Consider the following 18,430-nt stretch of genomic DNA (forward strand, 5'->3'; position numbering starts at 1 on the left):
TTAGCTAAACCTGTTAGCTCCACCTGTTACCTAAACCTGTTAGCTTCGCCTGTTAGCTCCGTCTGTTACCTTAACCTGTTAGCTCCGCTTGTTAGCTCCACCTGTTAGCTCCGCCTGTTAGCTCCACCTATTAGCTAAACCTGTTAGCTCCGCCTGTTAGCTAAACCTGTTAGCTAAACCTGTTAGCTCCGCCTGTTAGTTAAACTTGTTGAATCTGGAGGATGTCAACATTTTATGTTAAAACTGCCTGCCATACAGCGGTCTGTCGCTAAATCTGAAATAAACTAGAACAAACTGGCTAACACTTTAAAATGTGTTGAATGTATTTATAAAAATAATAATTATTAATTACTTTATGAAACTCTAATTATTCATGTAATTAGAGGGTGAGTACAGAGAGCCGGTGGATCGCTTTGTGTTATGGAGGGAACAGTCAAATCATCTGAAATGTGAACAAAAGGAGATGATTGATGGTTTCAGGAGGAACAGGGTCAAAGGTCAAACCGTACTTCCATCATGGGAGAAGAAGTGGAGGAGGAAGATAAAAACCTGGATGTTCATCTGGACCACAGAGAGGAAGGAAGAGAAAATCCTTCAGGGATTGGATCTGCTGTCAGAACCATCAGAACCACCAGAACTATCAGAACCAGGAGCTAAAGAGGCTCAACAGCCTGATAAAGAAGGCTGGTTCTAGTTCAGTTCTGGTTCAAAGAATGCAAAGAAGAACTCTTCATACAATTGATGAAGTTCTGGAAGAGCGTCTTCAGTCAGAGGCGTCTTCAGAGTCACTGTAGCACAGACTGCTGCAGGAGACAGCATCAGCAGCTACAATAACTGAAGAATCTGAATTAATGATTCATTAAATTAGATTCACTAAATTAACAATTCAAAAATTTTTTTATTTTTAATTAAAATTGTACTCTCTCTGGATGACGTCACAGAGAGCTCAAGCCTCGGCTACTCCTCAGGCGGAACCTTTGTTCCTGTCCTCCGTTGCTACCCGGAACATAATACAGACGGACAGTTGCTATGGGCAGCCGACGCTGTGTGGCGGCTCGGGGCTAACCGTTTGCTGCTAACGGAGCTAAAAGCCGTTTCAACGGAGGAAAAACGTCATGAAAACGTCATAGTTCGTTTGCTTGATCGGATTAGTTACGTCAGCGCTGCGGTACGTCACATGTGACGTATGCACGGTGGAAGATTAGCCGCCAAAACCCGAAGCTCAGCGTTTTAACGGTACGGCAGCCGGGAGGGACCTACAGCAGAACCATCAGGGTTCTGTTGGACTTTGGGTCTCTGGGAGGAGCTGCAGGTCAGTCAGAGTTCTCAGGTTCGGTTCCAGTTCCTGTCTGGACCAGAACCTATAGGAAGTTTTGTCTGCTCCTCCCTCAGGTCGCTGATGGGTCGGAACCGAGCCACTGGGCTCCAGAACAGTCCGTGTCCTTCATGGCGGTCCAGGAGTCAGCATGTCGGACCGTGAGCCCGCTGTAGAGGAACCGGGTCCGACCGGTACCGCGACACGGCCCGCTCTGGCGACAAAGGCCCTGTCGGAACCGTTTGGCCGGCTCCGGTACCGGGACACGTCGCTGCTGATCTGGCAGCAGCAGCAGCTGGAGCTCCGAACCGGACCGCCCGCCTCCTACTTGACCCGGAGCCAGTCCGCCTGGTACAGCAGCTACGGAAACCAGGCGGTACTGGTCCGTAACCGCACGGCCCAGCAGGGTTCCGAGGGCCAATCCAGGATTTGCAGCATCATGTAGAGCAGACTCAGAGCCCGCTTCGGCCCAAACCATCAGAACCAGACCGGGGTTGGTCCGACAGAACCGGACAGGTGATATACCCGAACCTCAGCTCCCTGACCCGGTTTACAAGTTCTGATCCGGGTTACAGAGGGTTCTGTGGGTTCAGACTGGGCCTATGTGGATCAGCTGGTGAAGACTGACTGGGTTTGGACCGGACCAGAACCTACCGTGACCTCTGACCTTCTGTCTAATAAATCCCGTTTCAGCAGCTGTTGTCGTTTCTCTCTGAAGCCAGCAGGGGGCAGCATCACGGTGCTGCTGGTTCTGGATGACGGAGGTCCAATCAGGGCTCGTCTGTCTGCTGAGACCAGAATGCATTGCGGCCCCAGGTTCTGAATCTCGATTCTCACGGGGAACCAGTTCAGAACCGGTTCTGGTTCTCTGAATTATTTGGTCCAACTGGACTCAATCTGTTTGTTCCGATTATCAGAACCAAGAAGTATTTGGACCTCCATCACTTCAAACACGTCCAGCAGGGCGCGCTTCCGGTTCAGTTTACATAAGGTGAAGTCTGAAGGAAACTACGGCGGGCGAAGAGGGACAAATCACCATAGTAACGACCTAAGCGTCATTAATGAACCAGAAATATTTTTATATCACACTTCAAATGTTATGATTTTATTAACTATTAATGACTTTATAAATTAAACTTCACCTGTCAGTGGGCGGGGCTAGCAGACTGAGACCTTCACTTCCTGATTGAAGCAGCCAATCAGTCACCATGAGATCTGTTCTAGCCACGCCCACTGGGTCTGACGGTCGAGTTTGAGTTTTCATGTAATGGACCTTACTACAGGGCCGCGTTTCATTGGCTGATGCCCAGTGACGTGCGGTGAGGTTCATAGCTGGTGAGGCACTGACGTCATCAGAATCAGATTTGCAAATAGATGCATAGATTGACAGCAGTTTACAAGTTATGTTTCACTTCTGCATCCTTACACATACAAACTGTAGCTCACAAAACACACATTTCCTTAAAAAACAAAATAAATGTTATTACTGTCTTACCTGCTTCGATTGAAAGTCCACTTGAGAAAACTTTTTTAGTGTTGTAATGTAGTCATCCATGTCGAAAGTCGGGATAAGCGAGAGGAAAAAAATCACTATCTCTATTATAATCTATCGCTGCACTTGACTTGCTTCCCGAATCGTTTAGCCTAGCTCGCTGTCACTTACTCGGCAGTTGAGGAGTGAACAAGACGAACGTCTGGGATCTTGAGCGCCCCCTGCCATGAGGCAAGAGAACTGCCTGCCTCACCTCGAACCTGTTCTCTGCCGTTTATAATCGCTCATTACACGAAACACGTTACACAAACACAGTTGGTGACAAAAAGCACTGTACATTATATACATAAGCTAAATTATTGGAAATAAGTTCACATATTAAATTTGTTTAAACCATTTTATTGACGCCGTACAGCAACATGCTCTCTCCGCTTAGCAGCCAGCGCAGAGCCAGGGGTTGCGCAATCCAAGGTGAGGCAGAGCTCGCTGCTGCCTCACCGGCATCGCTTCCAAGCATTTCAATGGGAAAATAAGAAAATTCAGCGATTTTGAACAAATAAAAATCGAAATTGGTGAAGCTACATGAAAAATAAATATTTTTTAGTACAAACCACCGGATGAATATAACAATTTAAATTACTTTATGATTATATATTTTCTTTCTTTCCATGATGGCTGGTGAGGCATTGCCTCACCTGCCTCCCCTGACCGCACGTCACTGCGATGCCCATTCTACGTGGTCACGTGTGTGGCCGTCTCACAAACACACTTAGCTTCCCGTTAGCCAAGTACAGCATAATGGCAGAACTGATACAACTTCTACACCTTGTGTAGAAGTTGTAGCCTGTCTGCTACACAGTCTTACGTTAGCTAAACAGATCAATATGCAATGTGTCTGTATCTGACATACACTAAAGATTTTATTTTAGCAGAAAAGGCTTTGGACTAAACTGTTACTCCTGTTAGCCACGTTAGCACCAAGTACAGTGTATCAGGTCTAGGCACACTCAAACATTTCAACAAACCACAGGAATCACCCACTGGTTTCAAAACGATGAATGCCCGACTTACCCAGCCTGGCAAGACCAACAGACATCCGTGATCTTGTCCACAGCTATACTGATGTAGAGGGTGTGTGGATCTGCCGTTTTCCTCATGGAGCAAAAGCATTTTGCCGTGACATGAACAATGTTGGAGGCGTCGCGAGACTCAAACACCTTGATCTCATCCAAAAAGATGACATGAACTTGTTAGTTCCTCTGTATTGTAGCAGCTGATATATTGTGAAAATGAAATGAGGCACTAATGGAGTCAGAAATACACTGCAGAGAATCAGTCCGAGTGGAAGACGCCATGTTTACAGAGAAACAACGCGCCGCCAGGTTTTGTTTGGGAGACTTGAGGCCACGTGGGATTTTCTAGGTCGGTTGTGGGCGGAGCTTGGTAAGGTCCATAAATCATGAGTTTTATCTTGCTATATTGTATTAAAGCAGGTGTCAAACTCCAGTCCTGGAGCCTCTGCTGCTTCACCTGCACAGAATAATGAGGTCATTAAGGTTCTGGAGAACCTTAAGGTTCTGGTGATCCACACCAGGAGGTAATGAAGCCGTTTGATTCCAGTGTTTTGTAGCTGTGGCTCATTTAAAACTGCAGGACAGAGACTGGAGGCATTAAAGTATTTCTGAATCTGCAGTGTTGATGACTAACGAGTCATTTGTTGTAATTTGGCCCTCTTCGCTCTCTGTAGGAAAGGGGGCGGGGCCAGCTGCTGCTCTGCCAGCCAATGAGAGTCGAGTCTGTTGGTCAGTTTATGTGTTTATTTATGAAAACAAATGAAGTCAGAAAATAAGGATCCTGTTTGAGTAATTACATCAATTATTAATCCACTTGATGGTTTTAGTCGGTTCCTCCTCTGCGCTGGGTTCTCCTCCGACCCGGTTCTGGTCTCCGTCTATCACACAGCTACTTACAGCTAGTATACAGTGCTCAAACATACAGAAGTAACGTACGGCCGGAGTGCATGCAGATACATAAAATCACTTTTTTCTTCCTTTTTCTTATAAAATACAAAAATTAACTATCAGCATCGAAGCTCCACCATCAACTAAAAACAAAGGGGGGGGGAGGGTTACTGTGGCAACGGGCTGTCCGGTGGGGGCGCCGCTGCTGATCCGTCTCCATGACGACCACACTGCCAAGGAAGGCTGCGAACTTTGGTTCAATATTTTAAAAAATAAAAACAATAAAAACCCAACTGAACTGTACACAGACGGGCTGCAGGGGGCGCTGCAGGGCTCAGCCAATCAGAGACTCAGGGCCCACAGAAACTCCCGCCCATCTCCTTCCTGATTGGCTGTTACTCTACATGATCAGTTCCGTCACATGTGCAGCAGAAGGCGGCGTTCTCCTTCCTGTGACCTGGCGCCGACCCAGAGTCCGGTTCATGAGCCACCGACGCCAGAACCAGAACCGACCGCTGAGGCCCGATTCTGGTGGAACTGGTGGTACCGCCTCCCGTCTGATCCTTAAAAAACATTGAGAAGCTCCTCGGGTCGGATCAGAACCTTTAGTCTCTGGGGCAGGGACCGGGCCTCCTGCGGTTCTGGACTCGGACGGAGAGGGTTCAGAGTTCGGACCGGACAGCGGCAAAAACATCTTATACTGAGAACTTTAGAAGACACAAACGGGTCAGCACACGACCGGAAAACCCAAACAGAAGAAAAAAGGAAATGTAGTGTTAGGAATCTGCCTTGTTGGGTTACCGTGGCGACGGCGGCGCCCGGACCCACAGGGTTCTGGTGAGAGGCCCGGCGGAGAACCAACTGGATCTGGTTCTGTTCAGGAGAACCGTGGAGCCCGAGGACCAGAAGGGTTGGAGAGAGACGAGCTTCTCCTGCGGCGCCGCCTGCTGGCCGCGCCCAGAACCGCTGCTGCACCAACAGTCCTTCAGAACCATGGGGTTCTGCTGGCCCAGCCCGCTGCCCAGCCAATCAGATCGCTGCTCTTCTTCCTCTGGTAGCCCCGCCCCCTTCCCATCCATATCTCCCATGATGCTTGACGGATGACTCTGGAATGTGTTCTGAGGTCAGGGGTCACTGCCGGCCACCCTGGAGGAAGAGGAGGAGGAAGATGATGCCCAGGTGTCCTCCACTCTTCGTCCTCCTCTTCCTCGGCCTGTCCGTGTTTCTCCAACGAAAACAGGAACACTAGGAGCTAAAAAACATGTCGGCCTATTTACATACAGTCTCCGTGTGTGTGTGTGTGTGTGTGTGTGTGTGTGTGAGAGCAGTCCTGTCTGTGTGAACTGAACCGTGTTCTCAGTCTGTGTCGGAGGAAGAGGAGGAGCCCGTCGAGGAGCTGTCATCAGACGAGGAAGAGGAGCTGCCACTCAGGCGACTGGCCCCGCCCCCAGAGGCTCCGCCCCCAGCTGCCTTTTCTGGAAGAGAGAGAGAGGGGGGGAGTTAAAGATGGCGTCCTGATCATGTGACCTTTGACCTCCCCCTACAGCGACCGGTTGATTTGCAGGGCAGGGTGTGTTTGGGGCTTTCAGAGGGCAAAGGGCGTTTCCCTGGAGACTCATCAGGACTTTTTATTTTAACAACAGAACAAGTTTCAGCCCAGCGGGTCATCCCGAGCGTTTATGAAAGGTCACTGCCGGGCCTTGACCCGGCGACCTTAGAGGTCAGAGCAATCAGAGCTCCCTTGGCTGGAGCTGACTGACGTGGACAGAGCCTGAGCGCTCACTGCGGTCTGAACCTGGCCTGCCGGGCCGATGCTTCGCTCACCGATCAGGGAGAAGGAAACCGCTTGACGACCACGCTGCTGGCCGCCGCCTTACGCTCCTGTTGTCCAGTGAGGGCGGGGCTTTGAGAAACCAAAGTGTTTCCCATGATGCCCTGGGAAGGCTTTAGTAGGAGGTGGTGAGCAACAGCCAGTTGGTCCCCAGACCGCTACAGGACTTGGTGGAGCGAGTGGAGCTGACGCCCCCTGGTGGAGTATTAAGTCTCTGCTTCCATCTTTTTTTTTCTCGAATTGCGTGGCTCAGCCTCATTTTAAAAAACCTACAGTTGACATAATTTTCCTCAGCAGGTTTCACTCACTAACTAGTTTCTCTGTGTAAACAGCCCGTTGCTATGGCGACAAGCGCAGTACTCACGCAGCAGCTTCCTCTGCTTCTTCTGCAGGCAGGACTTGACGTAGCGCTCCAGCTCGCGCAGCGTGGAGGGTTTGAGCGTCTCGAAGTCGATCTCGATCTCGTCGGGGTTCGAGTCCCTCAGCGACGGCTCCCTGGACTGGATGATGTGGACGACCCGGCCCAGCTTCTCCCCCGGCAGCCGGTTGATGTCCAGGCTCAGCTGCCGCTTCTCGTCGTACGACATCGGCAGGGACGACTCCTCGCCGTCGTCGCCGTTGGCCGATCCGCCGCCTGACGTCTTGTTGGCTTTCTTCGGTTGCCTGGAAACAGAGAACGGACGCGGTGGGCCCAGGAAGCTGCATCACGGCTGCAGGAGGGTGAAAGGTCAGGCGGCTCGTACCTGGTGGGCGGTACCGTGCTGTTGGCTTTCCTGGCTGGTGCTTTCTTCTGATTGGCTGGCTTGGGTTGCTGAGCGGCAGCCTTGGGTTTCTTCTCTTCTTCTATCTTGGCTTTGTTCCCTTTGTCCTTGTCTTTCTTCTTCTCTTTGTCCTTCTTCTCTTTCTTCTTCTTTGGCTTGCTGACAGGCGCCTGCGACAGCACGGCCAGCTGCTCGTGCACGGCCTTCAGCTGAAGGGACACACTGACAATCAACCCGCCGCTCGCAGACACGCCCACAGCAACGTACGGCTACGCAAATGTGATTCAGACAAAAGGAGAAGGAAACCAGAATGTTCTTGACCTGTGATTGGTCGGCAGCACCAACCTGCTCCTGTAGCTCGGCCAGTCGGGTGGCTCGCTCCTCCTCGGAGTCCGACGATTCGTCGGAGGAGGAGTTGTTGCTGCTGTCGGAGGAGGCGGTGCTTTTACTGACCACCGGCGTGGTGGACGGGACCGACACCTCCAGGCCCTCGTCTGGGATCTTAGCAAAGCGCATCTCGAACACGTCCTGCGCAGAGAGACAGGGCGGGGTCAGGGCGGCGGCGGGCGGCCAGGCAGGGCGCCAGCGCGCTGACCTACCTGCAGCTTGCGGGCCATGGCCACCACCTCGTGGTCGGGGGGGTTGTACTTGTAGCAGTTGGAGAACATTAACCTGACATCCGTGGCAAAGCTCTGTGGATCGCTGTATTCTCCTTTGTCCATTTTTTTCTGCAGACACACAAATGCATCACCGTCAGCGCTACAAGCTCCGCCCCCAGCCGGCAGCTGATTGGCTGCTGGTTTTTGTGCCATTAATACAGATCTACAGAAACACCAGAAGAACTGAAGGTATGGCAGGCCATCTTATCATAAAAACAGGGTTTATCTGTAACCACATTCCTAAATACGAGTTTAACAAAAGATTACAATCTGTCTCGCCTGAATCAAACTTTTAGACTTTTTGACTAAAGAAAAATTCAACATGTCTCCTGTTGTATTCATCACATCAGTTATTACAACTACAAACAATTTACAAACTACACATTTAAGACTGCTGCAGAAATCTGAAAAGATTGTTTTGATTTTCTGCCAAGACAAAAGTATTAAACTATGTGATCTGAACCAACATGGAGCTCCTCGCCGAGCGGCTAGCGGCACCGCGGCTAGTCAAGCGTTAGCTAGCTAGCTGCTGCTCCTGCTGCAACCAGCAGCTCAAACTACAACAGGATGGCAGACCTTCATAATAAAAGCCTTCTCCAGATAGGAGGCGAGAACAAGTGAACCCAGATGGACCATGTGATCCAGAACCAGAATCGGGTCTCCGGTTCTGGTTCTGGCTGAGCCCGGTGGTCGCCGTGTTTCTGAGGAAGCTAAAGGCTAAAAGACAGGAAGTCTGAGAAAACGACCAGATAATCAAGTTGCCTGCCCCCGCCCATCCTCAAGACGTTCTACAGAAGCACCATAGAGAGCATTCTGACCAGCTGCCTCTCTGTGTGGTGTGGAGGCTGCAGCGCCTCCGACTGGAAGAACGTGAGGAGAGTGGTGCGGACAGCAGAGAGGATCATCGGGGCCCCCCTTCCCTCCATCCAGGACACTTCATCCCAGCGCTGCGTGTCCCGAGGCCGAAACATCGTCAGTGACCCCTCACACCCCCACCATGGACTGTTCTCCCTGCTGCCCTCTGGAAAGAGGTTCTGCAGCATCCGGTGCAGGTCCACCAGGTTCTGAAACAGCTTTTTTCCACTTGCCATCAGACTCCTGAACTCTTAACTGGACTGCACTTAAAATCTGGTCTCCACTTTATACCTTGCACATGTACAGAGCTAAATAACTTCTATTTTACTGTCAGTCCTGCACTTTATATTTTATATTTAGATTTATATTCATATTTTATACTGTATTTTATTTTATTCTGGAGTAACCTCACAACATTGGAACCTCAAAACATTGTCCTGAGCAGTATGCAACGAAATTTCGTTCTGTATTCACCCTGTGCATGAAAATGATAATAAAGTCAGTCTAAGTCTAAGTTACTGGGAAACAAACAGCAGGAAAGAGGAAAACCTTCAAAATAAAATCATTTCTGGTTTTAATAAATAAAGCATCAGAAAGGTTTCAGTCGTTTATCCACAACAGAGACAGGAAGTGACTCCAGAGTAAAAATCACTCTGTGGTTGATCCTGAACACACGATAAACTCCCAACACTCTGGTCCTGGTCCCAGAACCAGAACCAGGACCAGGACAGTGAGGACAGAGATGTCTCTTGCCTGACTGTGCGGTTCTGACCCAGCTGGACCAGGCTGAACCGGGTCTTACCCGGACGGTGCTGAGGTCCATGGGGTGCTTGATGATGTCATGATAGTCGTGCAGCTCCAGCGCCTCGGCGTCCACCGGCTTGTAGAAGGGCCAGGCGTAGGCGGCGTGCTTCTTGGACAGCATCTCCTTCAAGATGGCGTCGCAGTGCTTCATCTGCTCCCCCAGCTTGCCGCCCTTCCTGGCGCCTGCCCCCGCCCCACCCAGCGCCGCCTCGCCCCCCGCCGCCTCCTCCACCGTCTCGCGGCGGGTCTTGGCGGGCCGGGCGGCGGCCTCTCGGCGGGAGGAGGCCAGCTTGGCCGGCTTGGCGTCCTGGGCGGACGGGGAGTCGGCGCGGCCGGCGGAGATGGCCGACGTGGTCGGGGTTGTGGTGTCCGCTTTCCTCTTCACACCCTTCTTCTGCTGGACACACACACACACACACATGAGCGCCAACGCTTGGAGCGCTGTTGATTCTGACTCGCATAAATGATTCATTGGATGTTTCCACCGTTGTTTCAGCCGCCATGTTTGCTTCTCTTTCACATTTTGGTTCACTTTTAAAACCTAAAGTTTGACTTCTTCATGTTTGACTCCAAGTCTGAACATTTTAGGAATAAATGGTGTTTTAATACAAGAATCTCCATTTCTTGGAGTTGCTGTTGGATTTGTATAGAAATGCATAAATGTTTTGACATAATAAAGAGTTTGCAGGGGTTAAACACAACCCACATATGGAGGCCTTAGTTCTTGACGCAGCTGTCGCAGGTTCGATACCTGGCCTGATGACCTTTGCCGCATGTCTTCCCCTTCTCTTATTACCCACTTTCCTGTCAATTAACTATCAAATAAAGGAAACTAGAGCCAATAAAACATCATGTCACTGCAGAATGTTTGATTACTGATTTACTCAGATACAGATTTGACTTTGGATCTTCAAAACCTCAGTCAGCTGGTTGTCAGATTCTATTCATATCAACATTTTTAAAATTTGTATTTTTATTAAACGTGTAATCATTAATACTTGGATGTGTTTTTATGTTTATTTCTTAACTTGTTGAAGGGTTGTGTTTTTGGGTGGAAGCTTTTCTGTTATTTAATTTCTCATCTGAATTTTAATTGTGCAAACTGAACTGACAGGAAGTCGTTTCAGGTGAAGCCGTTACCTTGACGACTGGTTGTGCAGAGGGCATCATGGCCGCCGGGGGCTGCGTGGCGGGTACAGGTGTGGGCGTGGTCGAGATGACAGGAGTCTGGGTGGGGGAGGGGGACGGGTACGAGGGAGGCGGGGAGGCGGAGGACTCGGCCTGCTGACTCACTGAGGGCGAGAGACAGAGAGAGAGAGAACAATTACAATTGTAAGACAATTACCACAACAGAAACGTACAAATAAAATATACATTTGTAAAAGTGGAAAAATACAGACTTTAGCTCTTACCTAAAAAACATTAATAATCCCTCAGCTAGGCCTGTCACGATAACGATTAATTGTCTCAAAAATTATTGCGATAAACAATAATATTGTTTGAAGATCTTTTTACACTGATTTAATGGAAATGACGTAATAATGCAGGTGATTTCCTGCCAAAGATAGATACACTTTATTTTCAAAAGAATATTTAACACTGGAGCTGATAAACTGTAGTGGAAAAATTACAATAAGGTTCCACCTGCTAGCTGTATTGCTACATGTTTATTCTAAGTTCCTGTATTTTCCCACCAAGTTAAACTATTTTGGTTACATGTACAAGGTTGGACGTTGTTTTCCCAGCTGCATGGGAACCAGTCTGCATGGGAACCAGTCTGCATGGGAACCAGTCTGCATGGGAACCAGTCTGTTTCCAGGCTTTGGATCCTTTATCCCTTGGTATAAAACTCATGTGTTTCTCTGCCTGGCAGCTTTTCATCCAGACCTGCTTCATCACTGATTGTCTCTGTATTCTGATCAATATATGAATAAACCTGACTGAGTGATTTCACCTGAACGGTGATTGGAAATGGGGTTTTTTCCACGACATAAACAAAATAAACAAAACAAACAAAAATAAAATGGATTCTCAGTCTCCATTAACAAAAAACTCACTTGAAAATAAAAACTAAACAACATAAAGCCAAAGTGGAAATAAATACTGCATTCAACCAAAAGAGTGCAGATTATGAAGTATGTATATTATGTTGCCCTTCAGTAATAATTAGATTTAAATAGAGAAGATGGGCACATCGACTACCTGATGCAATAGTTCACACTACATGATTTTTTGCTCCTATTTTTTGACAATCTTAAAACGTTGGTCTTTCTAAGATTGTGTGGTGTGTTACGGTAGATCGTCGTTGCTCTGATCTAAATCAGAGGTTTTCACCGACTGGGAGCTTTAACTCCACCTGTTGAATGTGACAGGTAGCCAATCAGAAAGCTCGGATTCTCCTCCATGTTTTCTGAGGGGAAATTACGGAGGGGAACCCCAAACAGCGAAGTCCAGCGGACATTGGAGATGATATGTGGAAACAACATTAATGTTTATTCAACATGCAAAGAATATAGAAATGACAAGAGGAGGAGTTGGAGCGAAATTGCTACTGCAGTTGATAAACCCGGTAACTTTTCAGCTGTTCTTCGTTAACGTGACGTAAATAGATTCTAATGATTTTCATTCAGTCAGGACTTTACTCTGACACTAGCCACAAGCATTGCAGGTAGATTGTAGTAAAGCATTGATTAATGCCTGGTTTTAAAATTAGTTCACTTTACTAGTAGCCATTATTTTGTGCCCATTGTTGGACACCACACAGCAGGACCGAACCCGATGGAACCGTTAAACCTAGGATTTCTGTCGGCTAATGTTTGGTCTGTCAGGTTTTAAAAATGGGCCGACAATCAGCCGACAGCTCTAAGATCGTGTAGTGTGCGCTGGGCTTTACACTAAGGAAATGAGGAAGGAGGGTCAGTGGAGAGCACCGGAGTTGAGCCTTTTTTCATTCAGTCTCATTAGCTGAAAGAGAAAAAGGTCGGAAGAGACGATAAAGCCGATAATTAAAATGAGGTTGATAGTTTTAATTTATCATACGATTAATTGATTTATCGTTTATCTCGACAGGCCTAGCATCAGCATTGTAATCTTTTCCCTCTGCTTCCATCATTCATTATTAATAAAACCATTCTGATTGTTTTCTACTGCAAGGAGCCAGGTGAACTACAGCTCAGCAAGAATTAGGTTTGAAATGTCTCTGTCACACACCCGACACCTCAGCAAGCTAAATGTGCAGTGCTAGCAGCGTTAGCTGTGCTAGCAGTCAGTTTCTCCCAGTAAACCTGCTCAGCCGGCAGTCGGAGCCGAGGCATCCGCCGTGATTTTATAATAAAAGATATTAAAGTGACAGAAAATGTAAAAATATTACTGGGTAATTATATGTTACTTTAACACATGGCCAGTGAAACAATATTTAAACCACAACTAGTCTTAAAAACAACAAATAAAAAAATTAATTAAGATGAATATCAATTATTTTCACTTCTGTTTAATCCAAATGAAGTCAGCGGCTCCATGAGGCCCCCAGGGGCCATAAATGATCATATTAACACAAACCACAGATACATAAATGTAACATTTATTTAATGAGGTTAGCAATGCTGCTGAATTTGATTTAATGGTTTCAGCATAAATAGATTAAAATATTTTAAATTGTTTAACATTTAAATGTAAGATTTTAAGGAGCTGTTTACTTTGTAAAAGTTCAAACAATATTCATAGTTAGATTGTTTTGTTACCATAGCAACAATCTGATGCTGTGAGTTTAATCTTTGACTTTGAGCTGTTTGTTCATAAATACAAATTAATAAACTGTAATTATAACTGATTGTTTTCAGGTTGGCCAGTTAATCTACTCTCTCTCTCCCAGATTAAATCCAACACAGAAGCTGTTAGCGGTGCTAATGTTTTTAGCAGCAAGAGGGGCCCCTAGGTCAGATTCTGCCCCAGGCCTCATGCAGCCTGGGACCGGCCCTGCAGGATGAGTTCAATCTGCTGCACTGAGATTTAATTTAATGCTAATGTGGCTTTAGTAGCAGAAACTGTTTTGGTTGCTCCAGTTTATGGACGAGTTTCTCAGATCTCTGGACTCATTAACTCTGACTGACTAAATGGACAAAACATCTGATATGGTTTGATGCATCGTAACCGGAAAAATATTACTAAAAAAATATATACAAACAGCGTGATGCGTGACTATGAGGCAAACGTGAAGCTCCTCACTGGCTGAACCTGCATGATGAGGTTAGCGCTGGTTAGTTAACCGCTAACGCGCCAACCAACCAGGACACAGACATGAACTGTACAGGGCAGACAGCGCCACACGCTGGGCAGCTGTTGAGACGGAAACGACCCACATAATTCGTTGTTCACAAATATAAATCATTCTCAGCGCTCCATCAACGTTTCACTGAAAGCCACTACAAGTGATTCCTGCGGTTCATGTAGAGCTGCGCAACCAGAGCTAACACAACCAGAGCTAACGCAACCAGAGCTAACCCAACGGGTTAGCTCTGGTGGGTTAGAAATTAATAATAAAAAATGCTTAATTTTTTTTAATTATTATTATTTTCTTAAAAATATAAACAAGCAACACTTAGCCTGGCAGGGGGGCTAGTAAAGCATGGCAGGCCGCCAGGCTGATAATACAATGCAGAGCTGGATGTTTCGGTCCAGCAGCATCACCACGTCCCCCTGTCTGACCTGTGGTGGCCGGTGGCTGCTTGCTCTTGTTCTTCACTTTGGGCGCCGGCGGAAGCAGGGCGACCTCCTCCTGGGGCATCTGAGCCACTTTCTGCAGGAAGATCTTCTCCAGGGCCTGAGCCATCAGGACGATGTCGTCTGTGGGCTGCAGAGACAAGCCAAGGGGTCAGCGTCCGGCCAGTAGGGGGCGCCTCTCCCTCCATCCGGCCAGCAGGGGGCGCCACTCCCTACCTTATTGTAGATGTAGCAGTTGGTGAACATGGTGTTGAAGTCCTGCATGGCCTCGCTGGCACTCCAGTAGTAGTTGTTCTCCAGACGCTTCTTGATGGTTCCCATGTCCATGGGGTTCTTGATCACCTTATGGTAGTCCTGCAGACAGAGAGGGTCAGTGGCGGCGTGTGGGGGTCGCAGGGCCGTCGTCACGGCAATGACCTACCCAGAGACACAGCTTGATGGCGTCCACTGGCTGGTAGAAAGGCCAGGCGAACTGATGCTTCCACAGAGTCTTTACCACAACGTTCTGCATGTACTGGAGCTGGTTGGTCTTCCTGATGGATGGATGAGAGAGAGGGGGATGAGAGACAGAGAGAGAGAGAGAGAGAGAGAGACAGAGATCAACCCCCTCCTACCTGCCAGGCTTGTTGGGGTTGGACACCTCAGGTGGGGGCGGGTTGGTGATGGGGGGGGGGCTGGCGGGCGCAGCCTCGGGGGCGTCCGACATGGTGGACGATGCAGCAATGCACCTTGGGACAGCAGCGTCTGGCCTGGAGGTGAGAAAACGCGGCTCACAGGTGTGTGTGTGTGTGTGTGTGTGTGTGTGTGCGAGGCGCTCAGATGTGTGTTCAGTTGAGGAGCTTCAGCTCAGAGGGCGCTCCAGAGACACTGAGTCCCATCACACGACCTGCAACACACACACACACACAGTTAGCCCCGCCTCCTGGTGACATCAGCAACACCTCCAGATCACAGAAAGTCTCTGTATGGCAAACCATTTGATCATAAAATCAGCTTCACAACTGACATTACTTTATGACATGCTGATGACTGAAGAGTTTCTAGTAAAAATTAGGACATTTCTATCAAGATGTACGGAAGCATCAGCATGTCTACAATGAACTTCAGATAAATGATTAAATTATGACTAGTCAAAGTAAAATTAGGACATTTTACTTTCTGTTCTGACTGGTCATAACTGTTCTTATCAGACCAAATTGGTACAAATTAACTTGCAGATATCTTGAAAGTAAATCATGACTCAGCAGAAGTTAGATTTCTAAAAGTGTAAGTTTGACTCTGGAATCTTTTTAAGATTTCTGTAAATGAATGACCACATCTGGGATATTTTTAATCTAGATACTTTTTCCTGCAGGTATCAGTCAGTGACATCACTGATACCTGGAATAATTCATCTGTCAGAACCTCTCAGGGTTACGCAGCAATTTGCAGATGTCTGCAGAAAGTTCTCCCATAATGCAGTGCTCTTCCTACACTCAGGTATCTTCTGAGTATTTAATGCAGGCAGCTGTTTGGGCAGCCCCAGGGGCCTTACGGACAATTTATCAATTCAGATATCGGAACTGTAGATTTGATCAGTTATTATAATCCGTCTGGATCATCCGGAGCCAGAGAGCATTTCTGTCAAAGCTCATTTTTACACAGACAACCTGGTCAGTGAACGCATCACAGAATGAGCAGCAGGCCGGACCGGACCTCAGAACCTGACCAGATCGGACCAAACACACCCACTGCTGCTGGAATACAGGAATCTGCGAGGACTGGGTCAGAACCAGAACCAGCAGCATTTCTAATTGAGCTGCTCAGGTTGGTTCTGATTGCACCTGCTGAGGTCAGAACCCGACTCGGTCAGAACCGGGCTTTTACTGTTCTGCTCATTTAAAATAAAGCTTCAGATTCAAACACTGGGTGTTTTCAGAACAGATGTGTTCAGATCAGAACCGCTTCTGGTTGCCACGGCAACACATGGATATAAAAACATGGGAACCCAGTTCTGATCTGATCGACCCAAATCTGGATCTGAAACCCATAGACACAACAGAACCATCCAGAGGTCACAGCTGGCCGGAAAGATCGGCCCGGTCCAACACTGGAGAACCGATGTGCCGTCAGATCGTCACGCGCTTAGCATGAACTGACGGTTGTATCTGTCAGACAATTATACGCCGTCATCACCATACGATCTTATTTCATCAGAAACATAGAATCATGACGTAGATCGTTACACGCTTTGCTATTAACAGCTGTGTGACATCCTGACTTAGTGGTTTAGTAGGTTAATGAGTTTTATACGGACGTGTGTCGTAATTGACTACAGCTTAAGCTAGACTCCGCTTTAAATACATTTTCAAACCACGACAATGCACCTTGCTCTGGTCCGGCCAATCAGGGGAGACGCCGGGTTCAGCGGCCCAATCAGGGGAGACGCCGGGTTCAGCGGCCCAATCAGGGGAGACGCCGGGTCCAGCGGCCCAATCAGGGGAGACGCCGGGTCCAGCGGCCCAATCAGGGGAGACGCCGGGTTCAGCGGCCCAATCAGGGGAGACTTGTCTCAGGTTTCTCAGAACCTCAGAAGGAGCCAAACACCCACAATCTGCTGCTGGAACTCTGGGAGCGTCACCATGTTTACTAGAAAGGTGAATAATTCAGGACAACCGGATCCGACCAGACCATCTGCTTATGGGTCAATCTTAAATCCAGATGAACAGCTCTGTCCATCCACAGGAGGTTCTGGTAGAACCAAACCCTGTTTATGCGTGGTTTGGTTTGACTTAGCAGAGGAACCCCTCTGATGTTCAGAACCAGAACCAACGGCCCATTTGTCCCAAAACACTCAATCCTTTCCTCCACTCAGAACCATGGTTCAGGATCATGTTCTAATGTGGAAGTTCTGATCCAAACCCAAACCGCTCCACACTCTCTCAGACCTGGAAACTAAAGACGCATCTAGTTTATCAGAACCACTCACTTATCAGAACCATTTATTCTCTCCCACATCTTCCACTTACAAACAGAATCATTCAGAACCAGAACCGATTGAACTAGAAGCTCAATCAGGACATCTTAATGCAAAAAAAAACTGAAACCCGCCTGCCAGGTACCGACACAAACCAGTATACCAGATCTCCAGGTACCGACAGAGAGTCCAACCGGACCTTCAGGTACCGGCAGAGAGTCCAGCTGTATCTCCAGGTACCGATCCAAACCAGCATACCAGACCTCCAGTACCGACCCAGGCTGTTCCCGGGAGTCCAGCTGCCTGCACGCTTCTGCCGTTATCCCGCTAATGGTAGCTAACAGCTAGCGCCCTCTACACCGCAGACACCCAAGCAAACAGCGGCTCCACCCGCTCCTCTTCCCTCAGCCGTGCAGGTGTTCTGCTAACTGCAGCCCATGATGTTGCAATGGGTGTCGCAGGGTCTCGGTTCTGCTTGTTCTTTGGACCGAAACATCCTCCTACCGAGCCAGAAAAGATGGCGGGCAAGCCTCAGCTAATGGCTTGCTGCTAGCAGACCGAGCGCTGCTCCTTACCGGAGAGCTGTAGGCAGACCCATGGGGCGGTGGACGGACTAGGACTGTGTATGTTAACAACCACGTGGACTTTTTATGGGTTAAGAGAGTCTTTGTCACCGGGCCTTTTGGGTCAGAACTCGAATCTTTGCGGATGTTCCCGCTCCGTGCCGCTAGTCTCTTAGCATGCTAGCTTATTAGCCGTTAGCTGAGCTTTGTCTGAAGGCGCCGAGCGGCCAGCAGCCTTCGACACCACGGCCCGTACCATCCGCACCTTCCGCCCTTTAACCCCGGCACCAGAACCCTCACAGCCGTGTTTACTTTGTATTTTCGGCGCTCCGGTGGTCCAGCGGCGGATCCAGAAGCTCCTCTGCTGGATTTTTATTTAACAGCCAAGTAGCATAATAGATGAGTTATCAGCTGTCCACACTGTGCGCATGCGCTGTGCAAAACTGCATCATGCGTGTTGTTGTGAATTAATTGGCCAGGGGCATGGAGGAGACACTGTGATTGGCTGTGAAGT

General features: G+C 48.3%; 2 protein-coding genes across 8 annotated transcripts; one reads left to right on the top strand and one right to left on the bottom strand.

The window, feature by feature from the left end:
• The first annotated feature begins 350 nt into the window (after positions 1-350).
• On the top strand, positions 351-2,010 carry brd3os (BRD3 opposite strand). The gene is made up of 2 exons (XM_028016330.1): positions 351-1,312; positions 1,393-2,010. The coding sequence occupies exon 2, from the start codon at positions 1,467-1,469 to the stop codon at positions 1,758-1,760; it is 294 nt and encodes a 97-aa protein (XP_027872131.1). The 5' UTR covers positions 351-1,312; positions 1,393-1,466; the 3' UTR covers positions 1,761-2,010.
• Positions 2,011-4,609: 2,599 nt separating this feature from the next.
• Positions 4,610-18,381, bottom strand: brd3b (bromodomain containing 3b). Of its 7 annotated transcripts, XR_003595545.1 has the most exons (13): positions 18,229-18,381; positions 15,012-15,283; positions 14,819-14,930; positions 14,614-14,751; positions 14,383-14,527; positions 10,819-10,970; positions 9,677-10,075; positions 7,960-8,088; positions 7,682-7,888; positions 7,343-7,569; positions 6,964-7,262; positions 5,570-6,243; positions 4,610-5,475 (listed from the first exon to the last, which is right to left on the bottom strand). XR_003595545.1 is itself a non-coding variant. In XM_028018008.1 (12 exons), exons 2-12 carry the CDS (start codon positions 15,101-15,103, stop codon positions 6,125-6,127), a joined length of 2,016 nt encoding a protein of 671 aa, XP_027873809.1. In that variant the 5' UTR covers positions 15,104-15,283; positions 18,229-18,381; the 3' UTR covers positions 4,610-6,124. The 7 variants fall into 7 exon arrangements, 6 of the variants coding, with proteins under 6 accessions (XP_027873809.1, XP_027873806.1, XP_027873811.1 ...); XM_028018008.1 differs by having other exon boundaries at positions 4,610-6,243; positions 9,677-10,072; XM_028018005.1 differs by having other exon boundaries at positions 4,610-6,243.
• Positions 18,382-18,430: the final 49 nt, after the last annotated feature.

The sequence above is a fragment of the Xiphophorus couchianus genome, chromosome 5 (genome assembly GCF_001444195.1).
Source record: "Xiphophorus couchianus chromosome 5, X_couchianus-1.0, whole genome shotgun sequence".
Taxonomy (NCBI): Eukaryota; Metazoa; Chordata; class Actinopteri; order Cyprinodontiformes; family Poeciliidae; genus Xiphophorus; species Xiphophorus couchianus.

What these genes read in the sequence shown, in the direction of transcription:
- brd3b (XM_028018005.1), bottom strand. Translation starts at nt 15,103, where the DNA reads ATGTCGGACGCCCCCGAGGCTGCGCCCGCCAGCCCCCCCCCCATCACC. An exon ending in AACCCCAACAAGCCTGGCAG is followed by an intron (nt 14,931 to 15,011) that starts GTAGGAGGGGGT and finishes TCCATCCATCAG; the next exon opens with GAAGACCAACCAGCTCCAGT. An exon ending in GAAGCAGAGGAAGCTGCTGC is followed by an intron (nt 6,244 to 6,963) that starts GTGAGTACTGCG and finishes TCTCTCTTCCAG; the next exon opens with AAAAGGCAGCTGGGGGCGGA.
- brd3os (XM_028016330.1), top strand. Translation starts at nt 1,467, where the DNA reads ATGTCGGACCGTGAGCCCGCTGTAGAGGAACCGGGTCCGACCGGTACC.